The sequence below is a fragment of the Musa acuminata genome, chromosome BXJ1-3 (genome assembly GCF_036884655.1).
Source record: "Musa acuminata AAA Group cultivar baxijiao chromosome BXJ1-3, Cavendish_Baxijiao_AAA, whole genome shotgun sequence".
Classification (NCBI taxonomy): domain Eukaryota; kingdom Viridiplantae; phylum Streptophyta; class Magnoliopsida; order Zingiberales; family Musaceae; genus Musa; species Musa acuminata.
In genome coordinates this window covers 438,036-461,095 of record NC_088329.1, presented here as the reverse complement: position 1 = coordinate 461,095, position 23,060 = coordinate 438,036, and the positions used below count along the sequence as shown (strand labels likewise).

The 23,060-nt window shown below is 39.6% G+C and overlaps 3 protein-coding genes across 9 annotated transcripts; 1 reads left to right on the top strand and 2 right to left on the bottom strand.

The window, feature by feature from the left end:
- Positions 1-2,682: 2,682 nt before the first annotated feature.
- LOC135636293 (NAC domain-containing protein 22-like) lies at positions 2,683-3,730 on the bottom strand. Of its 2 annotated transcripts, none has more exons than XM_065147946.1 (3): positions 3,565-3,730; positions 3,203-3,465; positions 2,683-3,127 (listed from the first exon to the last, which is right to left on the bottom strand). In XM_065147946.1, exons 1-3 carry the CDS (start codon positions 3,728-3,730, stop codon positions 2,717-2,719), a joined length of 840 nt encoding a protein of 279 aa, XP_065004018.1. In that variant the 3' UTR covers positions 2,683-2,716. The 2 variants fall into 2 exon arrangements, with proteins under 2 accessions (XP_065004018.1, XP_065004025.1); XM_065147953.1 differs by having other exon boundaries at positions 2,683-3,124.
- Positions 3,731-6,614: 2,884 nt separating this feature from the next.
- Positions 6,615-8,356, top strand: LOC135614503 (chitin elicitor-binding protein-like). 2 transcript variants are annotated; one of them, XM_065111953.1, is made up of 4 exons: positions 6,615-7,571; positions 7,643-7,760; positions 7,844-8,034; positions 8,117-8,356. In XM_065111953.1, the coding sequence occupies exons 1-4, from the start codon at positions 6,905-6,907 to the stop codon at positions 8,230-8,232; spliced, it is 1,092 nt and encodes a 363-aa protein (XP_064968025.1). In that variant the 5' UTR covers positions 6,615-6,904; the 3' UTR covers positions 8,233-8,356. The 2 variants fall into 2 exon arrangements, with proteins under 2 accessions (XP_064968025.1, XP_064968020.1); XM_065111948.1 differs by having other exon boundaries at positions 6,623-7,571; positions 8,111-8,356.
- A 355-nt stretch (positions 8,357-8,711) lies between these two features.
- Positions 8,712-21,905, bottom strand: LOC135581966 (protein LAZ1-like). 5 transcript variants are annotated; one of them, XM_065111920.1, is made up of 9 exons: positions 21,453-21,898; positions 21,121-21,353; positions 20,967-21,023; positions 18,484-18,592; positions 12,459-12,643; positions 12,270-12,358; positions 11,153-11,414; positions 10,439-10,687; positions 8,712-9,492 (listed from the first exon to the last, which is right to left on the bottom strand). In XM_065111920.1, the coding sequence occupies exons 2-9, from the start codon at positions 21,268-21,270 to the stop codon at positions 9,139-9,141; spliced, it is 1,455 nt and encodes a 484-aa protein (XP_064967992.1). In that variant the 5' UTR covers positions 21,271-21,353; positions 21,453-21,898; the 3' UTR covers positions 8,712-9,138. The 5 variants fall into 5 exon arrangements, with proteins under 5 accessions (XP_064967992.1, XP_064967987.1, XP_064968006.1 ...); XM_065111915.1 differs by having other exon boundaries at positions 21,121-21,898; XM_065111934.1 differs by lacking the exon at positions 10,439-10,687 and having other exon boundaries at positions 21,121-21,905.
- Between the last annotated feature and the right edge of the window lie 1,155 nt (positions 21,906-23,060).

The following is a 23,060-nucleotide window of genomic DNA, read 5'->3' as shown; positions in this document are numbered from 1 at the left end:
AAGACTCTGATGGACTTTAGAGGAGATAGGCACCGTAGGAGGGGTCGGCTATACACCCGTTAGTATAATTGCCCATTCAGACCATAGTATCTGGCCTGGATGTGCCTTAGCTTTCACGCTATAGTAGAGTTGTCAAGCAGTGCCCCATCCTCTTAGTAATGCGAGATCTCATATATTCGACTGTTTTTTATCTCTAAGTTACCTATGTTATTCTTTTTTATGGTTATAGCTATTAGGATTTCCACCGATGGGCAATTTTTTGTGCCAGGCCAAGCGGAAGCTAACTTGGCCAGAGCATCCACCTATGTGTTGCTAGTTTGGGGGACTCTTTATATGACAAACCGGTGAAAGTGGGTGGCGAGTCAGCATGCCTCTATTACGTATCTAGTCATGGTTCCATCCCGGGCCTCGTATTCCCTATTGATATGACTCACCACTAGCTGCGAGTCATCAAACACATTGAGCTCTAGTGCATGGAGTTCTAGCACGAGCCATAGTCTAAAGAGAAGGGCCTCATATTTTGTCTCGTTGTTGGTGATTTTAAATTCGAACCGAAGGGCGTGTTCGTAGGCTTGGCCCTCCGAGCTTCTGTGGACGAGGCTGACACCCCCTCTTTCTGCTGTGGTTGATCCGTTGATGAACAAGGTCTAAGTTAAGGGGGTCGACATGTTTTCTTCACCTTCTGGGGATGGGGTCAACTTTGATATAAAGTCAGCCAAGGTTTGAGCTTTGATAGTAGTCCTTGGGACATAGCAGATGTGGAATTCCCCCAGTTCGATTGACCATTTTAACATGCATCTGACATGGGTAAGCTGGTTAATCCGAGGTAGCATCCACTAGCTGGGCAATTCGAGGCAGGGGTAAGCTATCTTTTAGGCACGCCTAGTTGAGGTCGGTGTAGTCGATGCACATTCTTCATTTTCCACTGGCTTCTTGGCAAGGATGACGTTGGAGAGCCATTGCGAGTACTACACTTTGGAGATAAAACTCACTTCCAATAGCTTTCCCACTTCTTCCTGGAACGTCTTTTGTCATTCAGGGGCAAATCGATAGGCCCTCTACTTTATCGAGTGACCCCTAGGGAGGATGTCGACACCATTATTCTCAACTGGTTGAGGGTGGGCCAACCACTAATCACATTGTTGGCCAAAGAGACACCGACCACAAGGAACTCAATCAATATTGTCTTGTCTCGATGCCCCTCCCTAAAGATAGCATGGACAACTACTACCCCAAGGGGGGAGACCAAGCTTCTCGTGGACCCGATAAGGGAGGTCGTCATTGGGCATAGATCATTCCTGGTCAATTCAAGCTTCTAAAAAGTGTCGATGAATAATACGTCGATGGTGCTCTCGGTGTCGACCATAAGCCTTTTTACCTGAGCAATTGATATCCATATCAAAATGGACAACGTATTATCCTGGACGTTGTCATTGGCATCTTCATCCTTGAAGAAGATAAGGGGTTCCTCCTCTATCCTCATGCATTTTTCTCTAGACGTAGCATGTGTTGAGATTCCCCCTCTTCAATGATGGGTTCCCTGAGGTTGACATCGATCTACCTTTCTAGCATATCGACCTTCCAAAGGGGCGAGACTCTTTTAGGGGAGCGCTTATTGTGAGGATTCGCAGAAGAATATTTCTGTAACATTTTACCCTCCTTATAGTGTCATAATGTTAACACATAAAGACCATTGACTGGTGAATCGACCCGATTGGTTCACTACCGAAAGTGCATGTCCCTTTTGATGACTCCTCTTGGCTGACGTGGAGAGCAAGCGTCATGGGAAGGATGAAGGAATCTGTAGGGAGAGGCAGTTTACTGGGAGTGGCTTCGTCTTTGAGCGGTGATGCATAGTTTAGGAGCAAGGTAGTCCTCTTTGTTAAGTAGCCTCCTAGTCATGCCTTCGGGCGATGTCGATGACCCTACACAATAGGCTTACGCCAGGGGTATCATGACTCAACCCTTCCAATGCTTAAGTCATGAAAACAGATAGGGAAGTTAATAATATAAGTGAGTGAAGAACTCTTGCTCGCTTGCTCCTGTTTAGCCTGGGACCTGACTTTTATACCTGAGTGCGTGATGGCGTGGATGGGTGCTCATGAAGGCCCCCCTCTTACCTCGTATGGCAGAGGCATTTAACGAGGGTGGCTTGTTGGCGTGTGCCCCTAGGGGCGTCACTTAGGGTAGATTGTCGGATTGATTCCTCCGGCGTGACCCCCTTGTTCTTTTGGATTAGGCAGGGTGTGGTCCCTTTGCCAATCGTCGAAAAGGGAGGGCTCATCAAGCCGAGTCATGTCGCCGACCATTAATGAGGGGACATAATCCCTTTCTTGACTGTAGTACTATGAGAGGGTCTTATGGTCCTATTTTAAGAGGTTGGTATAAGTGTCATGACCTCCAACCGGCGGTTGCGATGAGTAGGTGACTCTCATGTGGGTGCTTAGGTGTTGCTTTCTTGACCGACGTGTTGGGTGGAGCTGATAGTGCCAAGATTATCCCTATTAGTGTGTTTCATCAATTCCCACCCCAACCAGAAATAAATAAATATATATTGAGAGAGGATTATTTTAATCGAAACATAAATTAAGGGTAAAAATACTATTTTCGAATTTGTATTTTGTTATCATTATTATTTCTCTAGACTATGTTATTTTTTATATCATAATCTTCTTCCTCCCCCTCAAATCTTCCGCTCTATTGATGTGCTGAAGCTTTAGCGGTTGAGCATAGTATCATAATAAGGAGACCAAGATTCCAGCCATGGGCTTGTCAGCTGAGTGAAGAACGAGTCCTGCAACCACTCCAGCTCGCTGTTCTTCGGAACCTCCAACTCGAGCAGACTCGGCCTTCTGTTCGACGCGGTGGAAGCATCCACCTCCTCCTCCGCCTCGTCACCGATCACAACAACTACATCCGATGCATCCTCGATGACGATAACGTCGTCCACCGCCGTGATCAATTCCTGCAGCAACCTCTCCTGGTACGAGCCGGACGCCGACTCGGCCGTCGACCCAGAATTCTGCGACACCGTCATCGTCGTCTCCCCTTCCATGGCCGCCGCCCGTTTCTCCAGCTCCTTCATAGACGCCGGCTTCCTGTACACCTTGCATAGCACCACATCCTCCTGCATGCACACCGAATCGAGCTCGATCAACTCCCGGTGCACGCAAAACGTACCGGTCCGGCCAGCGTGTCTTACCTTCAGCAGCGGGTCGGGGAGGCGGTACTCGTTCATGACCCAGTCGGTCTTGGATCCTCGAGGCGCCCGGCCCTGGTAGTACACCAGGGTCTTCTTGTAGCCGATGAGTCGCTTCGGGTCGGCGGCGCTGCGCACCGGCCGCTCGCATCCGGTGGCTTTCCAAAATCCCCGCTCGGTTGTCCTGCTCGGCCTCCCGCCGCTGGCTTGTCGGCGGTCTCTTGGGACGTAGAAGTACCACTCTCTCTCCCCGATCTTGGCCATCCCTGCGATCGAGTGTCACAGTAAGTAAGCCATGAACGACGCGCGCTCTCTCTCTCTCTCTCTCTACTCGTGCGTAGTGATCAAACCGCAAGAGTATGCACCTGGGAGCTCCCAGGGATCGTAGTGATAGAGATTGATGGTGGAGATGATCTCAAGCTGAAGCTTCTTCCCCTGCACCATGCGCCGGAGGTAGAAGTCCAGCAGCTCTTCCTCCGTCGGATGGAATCTAAACCCAGGGAGATCCATCTCCAGGCCGCTTCGCTCCATGCTTCTCTTCCTCGTCCCAATATTGCTGCTATATATATCGATATACAGAGAGAGAGAGAGGTGGTGGTGGTGGTTGTTCATGGTGGATTGATTTCATCAGCAATCAATGAAGAAGACTTAATTGTTTCATGAAGCTGATGAGAATTGACACAGTCAATTTAGCAGCTAATCCTCTCTCTCTCATTCACTCCGTCACAGAGCGCAGGTCAGCAGATAGCGTGGTCGATTTGATCAGTTCAACACCACCAGTTCATTGGATTCAATTCATGGCTCCCTGAATTGGATTTGGCTTTGGATCCACACAAGATAATAAAACTGCATAGGTTCGATCATAGTCAATTTTACGCGTTTGAATCCCATCCCGAACCTAAATTTCCGCGAGGAAGATGAAAGAATAATGGATGATGGGTGATTGGGTACGACTTGGTGGAACATGTAACTTAGTTCAACTGTACTCGACATCAGTCAAGCTTGAATTGAGGCAATTGTTGTTTAATACGTAAGGAGGTCCACATTTCTAAAGAAGATTTGAATCATTCGCAGGCCTTGTTCTTCATGAGATTGCATCCAACCTCCAACTTCTTTTGTCTTAATCGTTGGGTGATCCCAATTCCATGAATTACAAGGCCAAGTCAACGCCTACTCGAAGAGAATTTGGTCCACAACGAAGGAAAAGGGGAAACTCCTGACCATGACTGCAATATTAATCTAATTTGAGATGTCATGCTCTTGTGGGTCCTGTGTTGACCGGCCCAAATCTTTGAGACGGCAGTTTCATGCCACACATTAATGTCATGATATACATGTATATATACATGTATATATATATATATATATATATATATATATATATATATATATATATATATATATATATATATATATATATATGTATAATAACTATATGCTCTTTATACAATCTGATTCTTTCAAAGTATTATTCTCTTTACATGTTTACTTTTTACGCATGAATATTTTTTTGAATAATTTATTTTAGAATATGACTACTACTTATTCAGTATTGATTATGTAAATATAAGATTAGAATACATGATCAAATGAAGAAAATAATAGAAGATAAGAATAATTATTGAAGAAGCTTTATTGAAGAAATAAAAATACTTCAATACATTAACATGTTTCATCGTATAATCGAAAAATCTTATCTTTTATCAAAAAAAAAAAAAACATATAGGATTTCATTATCACAAAGGCATTCAATGAGATGAAAAAGAAACGTTGTTTCCAACAGAGAAATCGGTTGACATGTTAGGGTGAGGATGAGTATCCCAATGAATGCACCATGGTTTCTCGAGGTGACGATTTGACTTTGAGGGGCTCCCATGCCGCTGACTGCCTGCCCTCTCTTACCCACATATCCTCTGTCGGCTGTGCAGCTAAAGATGTTGTCTTGACTTGGAAGCTCGATTCACACAAGCAACGGAGTGACTTTGTGCTTCCCAAGATTCATTGGTTTGCACATCTCAAGTCAAAAGTTGTGGACACACTATCATTTTGCTGTGGATGGAGATGATAACGGGTGAGACGCCCATGAATTATGATTTCTTCAAATATCATCTTGGATCGAAATTGAATTCGAGTTCTGACTCTCTCGTACCTAAAGAAATATCAAGTCTGGTCTATATTAAAATATGAATTATATATTAAGGTATGAATTGTCAAAAAATAAGATTTATATTAAAATAAAAAAATTATGATAAATGATTGAATAAGGATTAGTTGTCAGTATTGAATAACATAGATAAGATGTTATACTATATGTTATGATAATCTATTAAAGATCATAGTGAAAAAATGAATAATATGTCAAAAAAAAAAAAAAACTCAATGACATGTCATAAAAGTGGTTGATGTTTTGAAGTATTGATTGACATCAAATGGATTGAAATTTAGTACTATCTGGACTCAAAATGGGTCCTTGTGATGTTAGATTGTTTGGGTTGATTTTTGGATTATTTTGAGTCCTTAGTCATGGAAGCCCAATTTAGATGGTGCTCCCATCCAGCATAAGTGTTTTCAATAAATGTTAAGTAGGAAACTTACTTTACAAATAAGACTTCTTTGTGTTCGAAAAGTTATTCCTTAAAAAAAATGCAATATAAGTGTAAAGTTTGATCCTAAACTTTGAAAAAGATAAAATAATTAATCATAAGATTAATAGTAAAAGTCAATAAGAAAAGAAATCAGGTGCGATGATAAGTTGATCAAACCACTACAAGTCAATTTGTCTCTCTTTTTTTACTTATATTTATTTGCTTGATTGAATTAACTTTCACATAATTATTTTTTTCTTCAATCACATAATTCTAATGGCCACCTGGGCTATGATTTATGTGCATTATGTTCAAGCATAATATTGATTAGGTTATGTTAGTAGTTAATGACGATGTCAAACTCTTATGGAAAGATTATAATATTTAATTTTATCCCACATCCAAAATGGTCTAAAACCTAAATCAATTTAAAAAGGGATGGATGAATCGACTATCATTAACCTACTCAAGTATTTAAGCATTTCAAATATTTTCAAATATATATTAGGATCCAACACACAAAAAAAAAGAAAAAAAAAGATTGAATTATATTTTATTATCGCACAATTTTCATGATAAATTTTGGGATCCCGAGATGATAAGCATAGCTGGTGATGTCATTCATCAGCAACACCGGATCGAAATCGCCCGAGACTCTCGTGATGCTGCACCCTTTCATTCCTTTGTCTTCCCCCTTCCCAATTTCCCAACTTTGGTTCATCAGGACATGAGTCAGACGCCATTATTGTCTTCGACAGCACTTCAAATTTCGAACATGCAGCGGGAACAACTCCTCCATCGGAACCCGACAAGCCGCAAGAATCCAAACGCGGTCGGTGGATTCACGTGCGCGGTCCGAATCCGACAACGGCACCCACGTGCGCCCACGCAGTCAAACGTAGTCGCCTTCGTCCCCCCCATCGGGAAACGCTCGTCCGCGATCAAACGGATCCGTTACGATGCGTTTCCCAAATAAAACATGCGTTTCGTGAACCCTCGGATCAACCTCAGTTCGTGATCGAGTCGCGTTCCTCCTCCCCGCCCCCCACGTTGCGGTAACTCCACTCGCGTTCCTCCTCGGCGGAGAGAAGGGAAGGAGGACGACGCCGGAGCTGACGAGATGGCGAGACCGACATTCCCGCTTCTCTTGCTGTGCGTCATCGTCGCCGCCGCCGCTCAACTGTTGGCGCCGGCTGGGGCGGCCAAGTTCGCCTGCAACTCCCGGGGCGGGGCGGCCAGATGCCAGTCCCTCCTCGGCTACACCCCGCGCAACGCCACCACCCTCGCCTCCGTCATGTCCCTCTTCCAGGTCCGCTCCTTCCGCTCCCTGCTCGCGGCCAACGGCCTGCCCCTCTCCACCCCGCCCTCCCTCCCCGTCCCCGCCCGCGCCACCGTCCGCGTCCGCTTCGCCTGCGCCTGCTCCGCCGGCCACGGCGCCTCCATGCACCGCCCGTTCTACAAGGTCGCTCCCGGCGAGACCCTCGACGGCATCGCCCGCGACGTCTTCGCCGGGTTCGTCACCTACCAGGAGATCGCGGCGGCCAACAACATCTCGGATCCGGCGCTGGTCCAGGCCGGGCAGGAGCTGCACATCCCGCTGCCGTGCAGCTGTGACGAGGTGGGGGGCGCCGCGGTGGTGCACTACGCGCACCTGGTGGCGGCCGGGAGCTCAGCGTCGGGAATCGCGGCGGAGTTCGGGACGGCGGAGGAGACGTTGATGAGCTTGAACGGGATTCGCGATCCCAAGAGCCTTCAGGCCGGCCAAGTTCTGGATGTTCCACTTCGAGGTTTGCTTCGCTAGCTGTTCTCCCCTCCGGTTTCCTTCCTCTTTCAACTCATGCCGGTGCATCACGTGCAGCTTGTTCTTCCTCGATAAGCAACGCCTCCATCGACCGCGGCTTTCATGTCCCAAACGGAAGCTACATCCTGACTGCAAACAACTGCGTCCTCTGCAGCTGCAGCTCCTCCACTTGGCAGTGCGTAGATCATTCAGCTTAAGGCATCGCGATCATAATCTAACAACACATTCTTCTTCTTCTTCTTCTTTGATGGCGATCAGGTTAGAGTGTCATCCTACGAAGGGGCTCAGCTCTTCGGCTTGCCCTGCAGCAACCTGCGGTGATCTCGCCCTCGGGAACTCATCATCCAGCACAGATTGTGAGAGCAAGACTTGTGTGTACGCTGGCTACACCACCACCACTGCCAGCTTCAACATCCTCACCAACCTTACCACCCAGTCGCTGTGCGACGGTAAGTTGGATGTCCAAACTGACGCACTCATCACGACATGATCGATTGCATACTGATGTTGGTGCTGGCTGATCAGCTGCAGGCGCACCGATGCCGCAACCAAGTGCTGGTTTTGATCTGCAATCAGGAGTGCAGTGGGCGTACTTGGCGGTGCTGTCCATTTGCTTTAACGTGGCTTTGGTAGGCTTTGTATTGTGAGGTAAAAGGAGAGAGCTTCCTTCAGTGATGTTGATGGTTGTTGAGTCCCTTGCAAGAGGCTCTCCTGCTCGGTTAACACTAAGAACTAAAAGGATTCTAATATCTCTGTGACTTTGATCTTTCATGTTAGCAGAGTAAATCTTATTTGTATTCTAATATCACAAGGAATCCAAAGCGGGACGAAGAAGTCAAAAAGAAGGAAGAATAAGGAGCAGATGAGGAGGAAGACAAATTGCGGAGAGAAAGATAAAAGCAGCAGTATTGCTGAGCCTCGTTCATATATAGAGCGCCAAATTGCTCTCAGGCTTCTGAGATAATAGATATGCATCAATTCCAATAACAAAACATGACGGAGAATAAATTAAAAAGACAATCTCATATATACTTCTTCAAAGCATCAAATTTGTTCCCTTTTAAAAACTATAAAACTCATGCACATATATATCCCCGAAGAATTAAAAAAAAAATCAAAAACCCCATTAGTCATCCACTGGTGGCCTATTGACTCATTAACATGAGATTATAAATGTCTCACAAAAAAAACATTTCACCAATCATGGGGCTTATTTCCAAATAAAAATGGCACACCAATGCCCCTACAATGTGTATCAAATATTCTAAAAACCAAGTACTTTGGCTACCGATGATACACAAAGATTCCAATCAGTATAACCCTGCCAAATGGTGAGATAGAGATATTAAATGTGACAGATATATGTTGTGGCATGTGGATACTCACTGCTTGCATCATCAGTATCAGACATCCAAGATGAGAGAAGGCCCTGTTTCTTTTCCTAAAGCCAATCAAGGTGTATGAACAGAACTCACTTCGACATGAACTGCCCGACTCATTGCAGATTAGGCAAAAATTTTATGCATTCATGCCAATAATGTAAAGTGATTTTCTCAGTCCTTAGTAACCCACCGGAATCCATAGATCTGATACCCACCATGGCCATGATCACTACTTTCTCCCCCGCTTTCTGCACTTGTATATCCTGATTTCTGGCGTTGTCTTCTTCCTCTTTTGGCCCCGCTGTCGCTAATGCTTCCATATAGTAGCGGATCATCAATTCCATGAAAAACTTGTGGGCTAGGTGAAGTCGACCCAGTGGATCTGTCATCCTTAGTTTTCAACTTCTTCTTTTCATGCTTTCTTATGTTCTCGGAGATTTTGTGAAGATTCCGATTAAATCGTGTGAAACCCTTCTCCATGGGCTCCACTGCTTGGTTAACTGTAAACTTCAAATCATTTATGATCTGCAAAAGAAAATACAAATTTCACCAGAAAGAAAACAGACACCAAATACATTGCCATGCAACATTTTTCACACAATAGGTAATGAGCACTAAAACAAGCAGACTATGTTTTTTCATACTAATATATGTTATTTATGCTTTTCAAAACAATGTGTATATCTCTTTTCTGGTAAATGTTTGGATCTTAGGTTCAGGCTAATGTGAGAGAGTAGTGATGGCCTACTATAACCATGTCAAGTCTTAATTGATGGTATGTTTACACCTATAATCAAAGGAAAATTACATTATGCTCAAGATCTTTGTATCTCAAATCATATCTTGCATTGAGGATTCTACAAATTTATCTGAAACTACTATTTGGATTTACAACTAATCAGGATTCTTCCAAAAGAAATATAAGAAGAAACAGCCTAAGGTTCTAACTGAAACGTGTAAAGGGAACCATGTTGGGGTTTTAAAAATAATTCAACATAACTTCAGCTTTGAGAAAAGAAACCTTGTAAAATATGGGATGATGGCTGTGATAGCATAAATATTGTCTTTTCAACTTAATCCAAATCCTCAAATAAATAAGAATAATTTACTCATCATAGGAAGCCCACATTTCATGAAACTCCCAATAGTTTCTGCAGGATTCCCCAGGTACCAACTACTACAAACATCTTCAAATTTCATACAAAAGAAAGCTTTTGTATGATATCGGTAAACAACACAAGCTTGCATCTATCTCCGTTATGATGAAATGAACTCAGCGTGGAACAAGCTAACATCCATCCCTAAATGTGGATAATAACCATAAAGAAAACTTCCTATAAGCAGACATGTTTGACTTGGTGGATGTGAATGGTTAGATAAATATCTCTAAAATGGCTTCAAATTGGAATTGTAAATCTTGACAAGAAGCATATCGACAGGATGTAGTAGTCAGAGCAAGACTAAAGCTTACATATTCTCCACCTCCGAGAACAACATCACAAAAGCTTTCTCTAATAGCTGTCGTTTTGGTATCAACATCAGGCTGGGGGAGTCTCAGTTTTGTGGGTCTTTCGCTGTCTCTCACCTCATCAGGGTCTAAAGGGCACTCCAAAGATGCATAGTCTCCGAGAACAGAAACACATCCAGGGAAGCAGTCACCCATCAACTTGTATGGCTTGGCAGGGAACACATAGAGATGGATAATGCCCGCAACACACATCTGTGCTGGAGGAATGAATAGGTTGATTAGAGTTTCATCTTGCCTGGGGCTTCCAATATATGAAATAAAATGAGTATTTTACAAGCTGATTATATAAAAGTCCACTGAACTTATTATAAAAATACATGAGTGCACTTGCGAAGGTATCCGATTCTTAGAAAGAACAAAAACAAATTAAGAAAGAAAACAACTGAAAAATATTACATATGCATGAATAAATCACTACTACATGTTTTCATCACAATCAGTTCGTTTCGATTTCTTACATGTAGTTAAACATCAGAGACTAAAAAAGGTGTACTGTTACATTTTCTTCTTTAACAGACCAGAAACAAACAAGAACCAATCTCATTGATCATGCAGATCATTACATTATTTCAATGCAATTTCAATATATAGTTAAAAAGATTTGTAAAAGCAAAATTCATATGGTGGTGTATATAGAATAAGAAATAACAAAATTACCTCTATACAAATAATGAAGTCCTGCACACTTGATTTAGACTGTAAAGTTTGAGCTATAGAACTTTTGAACAAACCCCAACTGTAGAGTAGTGCAATTGCCACATCTTGCCACCATGTCAGAAAGACGATTGATTTAAACATCAGGAACTTGGCCAGTGGCTTTATATGAGCTAGTTCATCCTTTGTAGCAGTATAAAATAGAACTAAACAGTACAACGCCCATGACTGACTGAAATTGAGAACCACAGCCATGTAAGGGTACCTACAAAGTTGAGAGATAGGCTAAGAATTTGTCGCTATACATCAACAAAACCAGAAACTTTATACGTAATACAGATGATAAATCATGTAACATGATACAATTTGTTCTCATTATGAAGGCTAGAGAGTAACTAGTGAAGATCATGTCTGCTCATAATCACAATGGATAAAGGTATCATGTCAAAGTACATTCTATTACACGCCAAAATGACAAGAATGAAGATTTACTATTTCACGTGGTGCTTGGTGGTTCCTTTAGTAGCTTTCCTAATCATGCCAGCAATAATGTGGTTCACAACCATCATCCATCTCTAAACAAGTATACTTAATTGTAGCACCAATTATGACACACTTTAAGGTTAAAAGGTTGATTCTATTAACTAACACTAAAATGTTGGAAATTGTACTCTGACATACCTAACAGTATCTAAATGCATATCACATAAAACTGAGCTCCTTTCTGTTTTCTTCATGGTAGAGCATGGTATTGTATGAAAGTAGAAGGTTTGCTAAAATACCTCCCAGAAAATAAATGACTTAAAAAGTTTCAAATGCATATAGTTTTCCAGCCTTTAGGTTTTCTCGACAGTTTGGACCTCGCGAGCAGACATAAAGCATATCCAACACATAATACACATACAAAGTATCTGGTTTTGAGTCTTTTGACAACAAACATACTTTATTTTGGTGTTTTAGATGCATATGCTCTCCATACTCCTATGTGCTTCAAATTCTGCCAAGTATCTATAATAGGAGAATATCATGAAGATCTAGAAATGCTTCAAAGCAATCCATAGTCAGGAAAGAAAGACAGTAATAGGCTAACAGCCACACTGTCAACTTAGTTTTCACTTACCCACAAGTCGATTTAAACTCTCCATCACAATATACTCCCAAAGTTTCAAGACTTACAGCTAAAACTGCAGTTACAGTCTTTATTATCATCTGTACAAAAAGGAGAGAACTTAATTATATTAATTTGACTTAAATTTTATTAATTTGCCTGTTATACAGAAAGATATAACAATCTTAGGTTAAAGCTTACATATTGAACAATTCCAATCTTGATAATCCGGTAAAACCACTCGCCCAGTCTCCAGGGCTTCAAAATGTAATTCATCGGAAATGGATGCTTTATTACTCCCTTCTCAGAAGCATTCTCTAACAAGGGTGTTTTAGAACTGGAGGCACCTTGCCTCTTCAAAAGTTCAATTGTTCTGTCTTCACCACCTACAGAAGAGTAAAACTGCAATCAGAAATTATAGCAAGATGCTGTCAGAGAAAACACAGTACATGATCGTATTAGTGAAGACCAATGAGACAACTAGTGCCATGATGTTAGGCTAAAGAAGTCCTTGAGCATGTGATGACTATTTGACATATTTCACACGAGCTGCTTAAGTAGCAGTCTCGATAAATAACTATACGATGTTAGTCATCTGTGATGCATTTGCAACTAGTCATAAGCAGAATAAATTGCCATCTTTAGTGCGTATTGATGATCTAGATAATTAATTGACTAATTACCAATCATAATATTCTAGAAAACTGTATCTAGTAATATACAAACTATGAATATATTTCTCCGTTTGTTACATTTTAATTTCCTTAACGAGGCTGAGCCTATTATAACAAAGTTCTTGTGTGTTTCTTGTAACTTTCCTGCTCCAATCAAGCCATGGTGCACTAGTACCTCCTAAATAAATATAGATGTCAAGTTTTGTACTCAGTTTAGGAAAACTTGGACTTTGTCATGACAATGCATGGCAGTCAATATAGCCATTAAAATCAATGATTTAAAAAGCGTCAAGTACCAAAAGGTGCCAAGGTCCCAAAACACTCAAGGCGCTAGGCACTCGCCTGAGCGAAGCAAGACACTCTAAAATATTAAAATATAAAAAATAATATAATTAATAAATATGATTATTTAAATAAAAAAAATAATATTAAATTAAAATATACTATTAATAGTAGTTAGAGGGGGAGAAAAGAACTGTTAACAATAACAAAGGGGGATAAAAGAGTCACTAACAATGAAAAGTGTGAGTAGCAATGACAAAGGATTTGTTTAAGACAGTCGTGGCAGCGCTGCGAATGGCAGCGGGAGAAGCTACGAACAACAGTGGCAGCAGCGGCGGAAGCTGCGAACAACAGCAGCGATAGCGGTGGAAGCTATGGATAGCAGCAGCAGCTGCGGTGGAAGCTCCAGAGGGCGTTCATCGGTGGCGGAGGAACCTGCGGTCCTCTCCCTCAACAATGGAAAGAACTACACACAGAGCAACGACGGTAGGAAGATACAGGCTCTTGCTAGGCTGTCGGACCTATCCATCGTCAATAGAGGAAGGCTCGGTCCGTTGCGCCTACGGTGGAGGCAGTGCTAGGTTGGCTCGAGGTCGTGCAAACATGAAGGGTGGCTTTTGAGGGTAAGAAACTGCGTTAGTTAATTCAATTGAACCAACTAAATACGGTCGAAGCCTTATTTAAATCGGGCGCCCGAAGCGCCCGACACCTAGAATCAGGCGAGCGCCCAGGCAACATCTCATTGAAGCGCGTCGCCTGGTCCACACATGAGATGCTCGAGCCTCGCCTCGCCTCACCCAAGCACCTAGGCGAGCGCTCGAGTGCCTATTTAAATCACTGATTAAAATAACAAAAATAAATCTAGATTGAAAATTTTATACTCATCCAAGTTTAAGAAAAATTGGAATTGGCCATGAAAATGAATAGCAGTCCATGCAACCATTACAATAGCAGAAAATAGATCAAGTGAAAAGATCCAAGATGACACACAAAAATATATGGACTTGATCCATTTTCACGATTCAAAGCTCCATATTATATTATATACTAAGTGTATAAGAATGCCAGATGATTAACTAAATCCTCTCAAAATAAGATGCACCATCATAGACCATGCAAAAGCTTAGAAAAGTTTATAAAGCAACATCATTGATAGAAAGAGAATTACATAGGTCAAAGCATCATATTTCAAATCAACCATAAAATATAAATTTTATTTGGTTTTGTGATCCATAATACAAGGCATACACATGCATCGATTGAAATACCTTAACCTGTGGAAAATTCATATATTATGCATCCATAAAAGTAACAAAAATTTGAAACTTGGCAAGAGGAGGAAGAATATTAATAGTAGGTAGTCAAACAAATAATATTTAAATGTTCAGCAAGCATCTTTTTTATTTTATTAAAAGGAAGAAATTATATAATTAGGAATTAAGGTCAGATTACAAAGATAGGTGGAGACAACCCATCAATAAGAAAGCCCATTACATCTCACCCTGTTAGCAAGCCTGTGAGCTTCAATATTAGCATCTCTAGGTATGTGACATCATTTCAAGACCCTTGGTCTCTGATCCTAAATCAAAATCATCACTGTACAGATTGTGCAACTGCCATAGAGTTCCATTTTGTTTGTTCAATACATGGATTAAATTCTTTGTGTCCAACCATAACCAGATATTTTGAAACCCTTCCATTTTGAGCCTCATACACCTTAATAACTTATACATTCTACACCATTAGTAAATTTTGTATGAGCTATGCCATCATAAATTAAAGTTTAAACTGTCCTATAACAATGGATGAATGTTGTTCTACCCTCAACAATAGCTATAAGTCAATAATCAACAATTTTAAAAATCTGAAGTCTTTCATCATAAAATATTACCATGGATTAACAGTTCAATCCCTAATTTTCAAATTTTAACATGGTATCGAGTATAATGATATCAATCCCAACTTGGACTTTAATTTGCATTGGAAATGTTTGGTTCAAGGGAAAATAGGTGTAGTCAAAAGCGCCAAGGTGCCAATAGGTGTTGTCAGGGTCTAGGAAGGCGCAGAGGAGAAGAAGACAAGGCCCACTGGAGGGGAGCTACTAGGGAGGAGAAGGAAGGGGCAATTGGGCTTAGGCTGATCTGGTTCAATCGAACCAAAATCAATGCGCCCCACCAGGCGGACAGCTCAACCAAATGTCACATGGTTTAGGCGCACACTTGGGTCGCGCTCAAATAAAGGTGCCAACTCAAATTGAATCCAAGCACGCAAGCATCGCCTCGCCTTGCCTGGGCACCTAGGCAAGTCAGGCCTGATGGCATTACTGGTTGAAAATATTCAAAATAATCAACTAGCTTAAAAGTTATAATAGGTTCATAAAGTCAATTCCCACATATTTAAATAGACTGTTTCATATGGTTAGTTGTTAGTAATTATTTTTCTATTATCAATAAAAGATAAATTTTGGAGTGTATAAAAATTATATTTTAGCTCATTTATGACATAAATGTATTCACTAAATGACTTGCACAACAGAAAAACAGGTTAATGCAAGTTGATAACTGGAGTGCCAGTTAACCTGAATTAAATTTAACCAAGTCACAAAGGCTTGGCTCAGGCATGAAGCAATTAAACCCAATCTGGATTTGATTTAAATAACCGGATGATGCAGCATGTACTTGAACAGTCAAACAATTTACCATATCTCATGATTGCATTTACTGAAATATTTTCCATATATCAAACAACTATCTGATGTATGAAACTTCAATAAAATGCCACTAGATCAGTTTACAACAAATGCCTTAAGAAAAGCAAAAACAAGGTAAAAAATTGAATTAGAAAAGCGAGTTAGAGCCGAAAAGTTTTCCTAATTGCCAAAAGCATAGAAGCACAGTTTCGATCAGTTCTCTATTAAACTTGAGATATCACTCCCGAATTGGTAACTACCAGTTGATATCGAACTAAAAAATTTGAAATATCGCTTCCCAAAGATTTTTGAGCTTAAGCAGATTTAAGGATACTCATTCATATTCATGAGCTAAATACTACCCTAAAGTAGTACCCCACCACTCCACCATCCTTGCCCTAAAGTAGCACCCCACCACCACCCAAAGTTGTGAGAATTTCCTCTACTGCCTAAGTCATGAAGGCTTTCTCTACCACCTAGGTCGTGAGGGCTTACTTTGCCACTTGACACACACGACACCTTGTCATTCCTTGACAAATTCTTTCAGAACCCTCAGCTCCTTTTCTCTCTTTGTTTGCAGTAGTTCGAAGAGTACTAGCCAATATTAAATTACACTGACGTGGTACTAATACTATGCTAGCCTGGTCGTTGAATGACATCAGTAACAAACCGAGATTTTAATCCTTGAACATTACAAAAATTTTTGTTCTATCCTAAGCATGAAAGCATCTAAAAAGCACGAATATGGACATGGGACACGGACATAACTCGACACGCATATGGCAACACGTCATTTTTAAAAAAATTAGGACGCGGACATGGTGAGGACATCTCTCTCTCTCTCTCTCTCTCTCTCTCTCTCTCTCTCTCTCTCTTTCTCTATATAAATATATATATATATATATATATATATATATATATATGTGTGTGTGTGTGTGTGTGTGTGTAATATTCAATTCACATGAGTTTTATAGTTTTTATACTTATAATATTCAATTAACATGAGTTTTAAGAACCTAAAGCATAATTCAACATTTTATAGAGGTCATAAGATGGAGTACTTCAAATAATGATTTCACATTAAAATTTCTAATTATAATCCTAAGACTTGTTGATTTTTCATGTCAATGTAGGCCTTATATGTGTTTTCATAAAAGCAAAAGTAAAATGAAAATCATATTACAATAATTATGATAAAGTAACAATGTAACATGTATCATGGCTAAAAAAGCATAATAAATAATATCTAATCTGCACTGTTTAATTCTAATAAATGTACAACTGTAACACAATTAAATTTATCAGAGAGCAACAAAGATTCATCTGAAAAGAAACTGAACCTGCACTGTTTGATTTCTGCGATATATAAAATTATATATTAAGTGCAAGCAATTTCTGCACGATAGTGGGTTTCATATATTAAATGCAAGTTAAATCAAATATATTAATTTAACTTGCAAGTTATTATATATCAATTATATTAAATGTAGGTTTTATATATTAAATATATTAAATGCAGGTTTTATATATTAAATTATATATCAAATGTAAGTTATTATATATTAAAAAATTCCTAAAAAACAGCAGGCAAAAGGTTTAGAGGTCACGGGTTTGCACTAGATCGTGGGTAATAGGCAATGGGTGGAGGGAGGTTTGCACAAGCGAGGCCACCAGTGATAGGCGACGATGCTAACGAGTCCTTGAGGGCGAGAGAGATGTCGAGGACATGCAATGATAAGCGATGGGTCATGGTGCCCGTCACTGGTCATTGAGGGCCTTGCGTGGGTCGCGCATGATCGGGTGAGGTTGCGAATCGCTGAGGGAACATGTTGTACGAGGGGATGAGGTCACAAGTTGTGGTGCATGCGATGGTGGATTAAGCCTTCCATTGGACACGGGTGGGCTCAAGGCACTAGGGCAGAGCCGTAGCAGTGCCACCAGTGCAATTATGGCCTACAGGTTCTTCCAGTAGATGCAAATTCTGTTGAATCTACTCGCACTACCATCGAAAGATTCCACACCTTCGCAAACTCCCAAGGGTCACAAACATTGATAATCCTCCAGGTTCAACAAGAAATGCCCAAACTCCCTCGATTTCACGTCTCCCTACCCTCGTGTGAGGACCATGCAAGCTCAATGTCACATGTGAGCATGACATAAGGAAGGACGGGGGAGAAGGAAGTGTCCAACACAGATATGCCATGTCCAAAAATAAAGAATAAATAAACAAAACAAACACGTGTCCAACCATGTCGGTGACGTGTTCATGTTCAACATGTGTCCACACGAATATGCTCACCAAGTTGACATGTTCGTGCTTCTGAGGAAAGCATAGCTATAATCCTCATATAAAAATGAAAATAGATAATACCGAAAAATACTACCCACAAAATCATGGTATTGCTAGCGAAGCCTAAACATTTCGTTGTAAACATAATCAAATGGATAACAAGATAGCTATCATGAAAGAGAAAAGTCGAAACATAGTTTGAAGGAGAAGCTGCACATGAATAATCTTCCTCAAGAAATGAGAAGGATAGTTAGATCATCCAATATAAAGTAATTTGAGAGAACGGCATACCCAAGCAAGCAACAAGATATCTTCCAAAGCAATACATGGCAAAGGCCTCATAACAATCACGCAAAATCTCACAATCAACGCTGATGGATGGATTCGCCAGTGATACATACTATATTAAGACGAAAAAATTCAGCAAACCTTTTGAACACAAAATATCAACATAATGAAATAAATTGTTAGATAGGTTTCCACACAATTCAACATGTAAAGGTTTCTAGGGAAATGAACCAAACAGATGCAAGCTCCAGCATTGGCAACTTCTCAAGAAAATTTAAATGAATGAACAGGAATATCACCAAACTTATCAGCAAAAGAGAAAAATGGCGACATTATCACTTTGATGGTAAATCACCTAGTGAATCGGCAAAGTCATGAAATCATACAATGGAAGGATAGTGTACAAATATGCACAAAATGCAGCAAACCATGGGCGACAACCAACCACCACAAATACATTAATCTAGAAACATGGTCTCAAAAACTTAACATCCCTGTAAGTGCCATCACTACAATCCTATTAGAGAAACATTACCAAAACTATATTCATCAGCCATTAATGTTCAGATGTCTTGCTACTTCAACTAAGTAGTATAATCATATCGGTTTTTCACATAAAGAAAGCTATTATTTCTTCTACAATGTGTTGTACGAACTCCTATGCTATATGAACTAAAGGTAGTGTATATAGTTACCTATTATTTCTTCGTACTCTTTTGCCATTCAATATATGTTAAAAGTAGTCATAATAAAATCTCTCAAGCAGCTCACAGTTGCATCTAAGAGATTAATAAGATTTAAACAGTCTAATCCCTCTCAAGTTATGCTATATTGATCGTGGTCTAGTTGACTTTATAAGATGGGATCTGGGAAGGCTTTTGAGTCCTGAATTGCATGTGTGGAATTATATTTTGATAAGGATAACAGGTAGTCGCTTTGAAAAGGCTTAGAGAAAGAAATCAGCACAAAAAAGGAGTTCTAATCAGGAAAGTAATAGAGACCCAATCAATCTTAACAACAAAAGAGAAGCAGAGAAGATGTAGATAAGGAAAGAAACTCGCTTCAATCTGAGAGGAAAGAGAGGGTTGAGGTGGCAAAGGTAACTATTGAGGGCAATTTTTTCATAATAATATTAGTTTAGTTTCATGTTAATCCCTATTTGATAGCCTTTAAAGGCTTCAACCACCCATCAAATTAGATCAGCAATTGTTAGAGGCTACCATGAGGCCAATCTTTACGCATTCAATTTCTAAGATAGCCCATTCTAGAAGTTATATAGACGACAATGTATTGCATTCCCAGACAAAAACATATTAGGATCTCCATCGCTCGTTGTTGCTATAACATAAACAAATAAAGAAACAAAAAAAAAACCCAAGAACATTTTATATCGAGTGTCACTTATGATTTCAATTTATTGTCAAAAAAAATAGATATAAGCTCTAAAATTTTCAGTATGTGCAAAGTCTTACCAAGAGTAACATGGCTATTTAACAGTTTATTTAAAATTATTATTTTAACTTATCTTGGAGAGGACAAGCTTTGGTACAATGATAAGGTTCTCCTTTGTGACAATACAAGGGTTCGAGTCGCGGGTTCGAGTCACCAAAACAACCTTACTATATTTAGATATTTAGAGATAAAGCTATATACAAGGACCATCCCCGGATGCCGTATTGATGGAAGCCTTGTGCACCGAATATGCCCTTTTATACTAACTTATTTTGAAGCAAATGTTTCATAACAATTGCTACAGTTCTTTATACAGCTTTACACAACTAACAAAACCATTCTACTCATTTTCACTAAGCAATAAAACTTTGCTACAAATTTAGCTAAATATTTAAATTTAATGAGCAAACTACTTCAAGTAATCTACACAATTGCTATTGTTTTAATTGCATTCATTAAAATAGGACTGATTTTTTGTAGCTGAAACATTTAACGAAGCTTTCGTTTTTCTCATGTATAACTAAAGGAATTAAGTTATCCACAATTCTCCTATACTATTGATTCAACTTATTGAAACTAATATCACATGTACCAGATCTTTACAAGACTACAGTATCTCGGAATACATATATTAACGAGAATATTCATCAGAGATGACAAAAAACTTGTTGACTAACTCCCTTTTGGTGCCAATCATTGTGATTCATGAAATGTCATTCCTATAAATATACATTTTTTCTTAGTTTAAAGTGGAAACGCTAAACCAGTTATGCCTCCTGTCAATATAAATGAATCAGTAAACATCCAAAGTCAGTTATCTGCTCCAAATACAAGTTACTTCTCTAACAGATAGAAACAGTGATATATAACCTCAGCATCTAAGTGGCATTAAAAGATCCATTATGATATATATTTCACTTGTATTTTTTCAGTCAGAATCCCATGATCCGGTGATTGATAACCATACTGACTCAATGGCTTAACAAGGGTCCTTTACATTCAAACGTTACTTATGTTTCAGTGTAAAGGCCTACCGATTCAATGGAATAGCAAGGGACCATTAGGATCACACCAATTAGAAACTTCTGCTCCTGTAAAAATATAGACCAAATAACAGTAAGGTTACAAGAGAACAAGTACCCCAAGCACATCTATTAAAATAAAAACAAGGAAAAGAAGAAGTAGAACCTCTGGATTTTTGTATGCGGAAAGGTGTTGGAACAGAAGGAACATGGAGAGGAAGAGGGTGAGTACGAGTAGAACAGCACCAACGGCCGTGGCCCATATGGGTGGGGTATAAGATAATACACTCAGGTATAGTTGCTCGACAGTCTTCATCAGGTAAAACGACTCTCACCTGGCCCAATCTCCCTCTACTTCTAAGCATAACTCAAGCCAAAATAAGAGCACCAATCGATGGGCTGCAAACAAATCCAACGAGGGTCCTCAACAATGTGCACCTCCCAAGATTAAACGAAAAAAGATCGCATTTGGCGACAAAGAGAGTCATCAATGCTCACTTCATCCTTCAAGATCGCAAGATCCACCCAAGTTAAGCCATCAGCAGAGATCTTCTCGCGACAATGGGAAATCCAAAGACGGGCAACAAAACATGCTAAAGCCCACAACTAGTCCATTCGACCGAAACCTTGCCCCAGTATCATGAGAAAACGGACCGAGGGGAGGATTCCGGCGGTGTTGCAGACCTGTAAAACCCTAGATTCGAGGAACGACAAACCGGAAGAATTCCAAACGGAATCAAAAACCGGATCACCCTGAACTCTAAGTTCGAAGCGAGGAGGTGAATCGACGTCGAGATGGCCGAGAGATGGCGAGGGTTGGAGTGGTGAAGCCACGGGACTTCGACCTTCGACGAAGTCGTCTTCTCCTCCGGGGGATGACTGGGCGCCGGGATGCCAATTTTGCGGTGTGACGACCGTCCGATGACCGGAGGGTGAAGCCTCGGATCGAGATCCAACGGCGGTGAACGTCGCAAGTAGTAGGTGAAACTGATGGAACAGCCGCGAGGAATGGTAGTTTAAAGTTCTCACGTGTCTTACACGTGAAACATGTGCCACATATAATAAATTGGTTATTAAAGCCAACTAATATATATAAACATAGAACTTTAAATTTACCTCTAATATTTTTTATCAAAGAGTTAAAATTAATTAGAGTTTCAACTAATAATTAGATGGCTGATCAATAATAATTATAAATATTATGTCCCTCCAAAGATTTTAGGCACCTACTCCTCTTGTTGATGTCCATAAACAAAGCTCAGTCAATCACTTTTTATTAATATTAATCTATTTAAACTAATATATCAACATGAAACATTTAAATTGCCATAAATATTTTTATCATCATAATAAATTTTTAAAGAGTAAATATAAATCAGAGTTTCAACTAGTGAAGATTAAAAATAATTAATGATACTTAATATCACATTGTTAACACCTTAATGATATAAGAATATATCATATCCTAATTTTTTTTTTCATATGATTACAATATCTTTCTATAGGTACATCAAGTGGCAAATAAATAAATTTTTTATTTAATATAATTTTTTTAAAATATATATTATAATTTATTTATAAAAAATCAAAAGTATTAATAAGCTTTATTAAGAAACAGAGTAATTTTAACTTAAAAATAAAATTTAATTGCCTCTAGCTAATAGTAGAAGAACGTCAGATCTCCTCTTGAATTCGTACTATTTAAAATTAAAAATAAATTAAATTAAATTTAGTAATGATGAGTATGAATCTCTATAAGTCAATTATAAAATAAATACATATCCAAGAATCAATCATAGCATATATCAAATATTTAAAGAAATATTTCCTTAATAAATAGAGAGATTTTAGGATGAATTCATTTTTTTCTGATATTAAATGAAAGTAAATAAATATTACACTCTAAATAACACATAGAGTAGTGCCCCTTAGCCCACTCAAGTGAGGACACATTATTGCTAGCGATAAATTGGATAATCATGCAATCACATTTGATGGTTCACTAATTTCCGAAGAAAATTCATATCTATCTTTGGCAGAAAAACAAGATTATCTCTTATATCTATATCGAAATAAAATAATATATTGTGACATCTCAATTCATAT

Bases quoted from the DNA above. Each gene is read 5' to 3' on its own strand.
- LOC135581966 (XM_065111915.1), bottom strand. From the start codon at position 21,270: ATGAAGACTGTCGAGCAACTATACCTGAGTGTATTATCTTATACCCCA. The intron at 11,415-12,269 runs GTAAGTGAAAAC...TCAACTTTGTAG, and splicing joins GAGTTTAAATCGACTTGTGG to GTACCCTTACATGGCTGTGG. The intron at 9,493-10,438 runs GTAAGCTTTAGT...TTTCTTTTGCAG, and splicing joins TTCTCGGAGGTGGAGAATAT to ATCATAAATGATTTGAAGTT.
- LOC135614503 (XM_065111948.1), top strand. From the start codon at position 6,905: ATGGCGAGACCGACATTCCCGCTTCTCTTGCTGTGCGTCATCGTCGCC. The intron at 7,572-7,642 runs GTTTGCTTCGCT...CATCACGTGCAG, and splicing joins TCTGGATGTTCCACTTCGAG to CTTGTTCTTCCTCGATAAGC. The intron at 7,761-7,843 runs GTGCGTAGATCA...GATGGCGATCAG, and splicing joins TGCAGCTCCTCCACTTGGCA to GTTAGAGTGTCATCCTACGA.
- LOC135636293 (XM_065147946.1), bottom strand. From the start codon at position 3,730: ATGGAGCGAAGCGGCCTGGAGATGGATCTCCCTGGGTTTAGATTCCAT. The intron at 3,466-3,564 runs GTGCATACTCTT...ACTCGATCGCAG, and splicing joins CGATCCCTGGGAGCTCCCAG to GGATGGCCAAGATCGGGGAG. The intron at 3,128-3,202 runs GTAAGACACGCT...GTGTGCATGCAG, and splicing joins TCCCCGACCCGCTGCTGAAG to GAGGATGTGGTGCTATGCAA.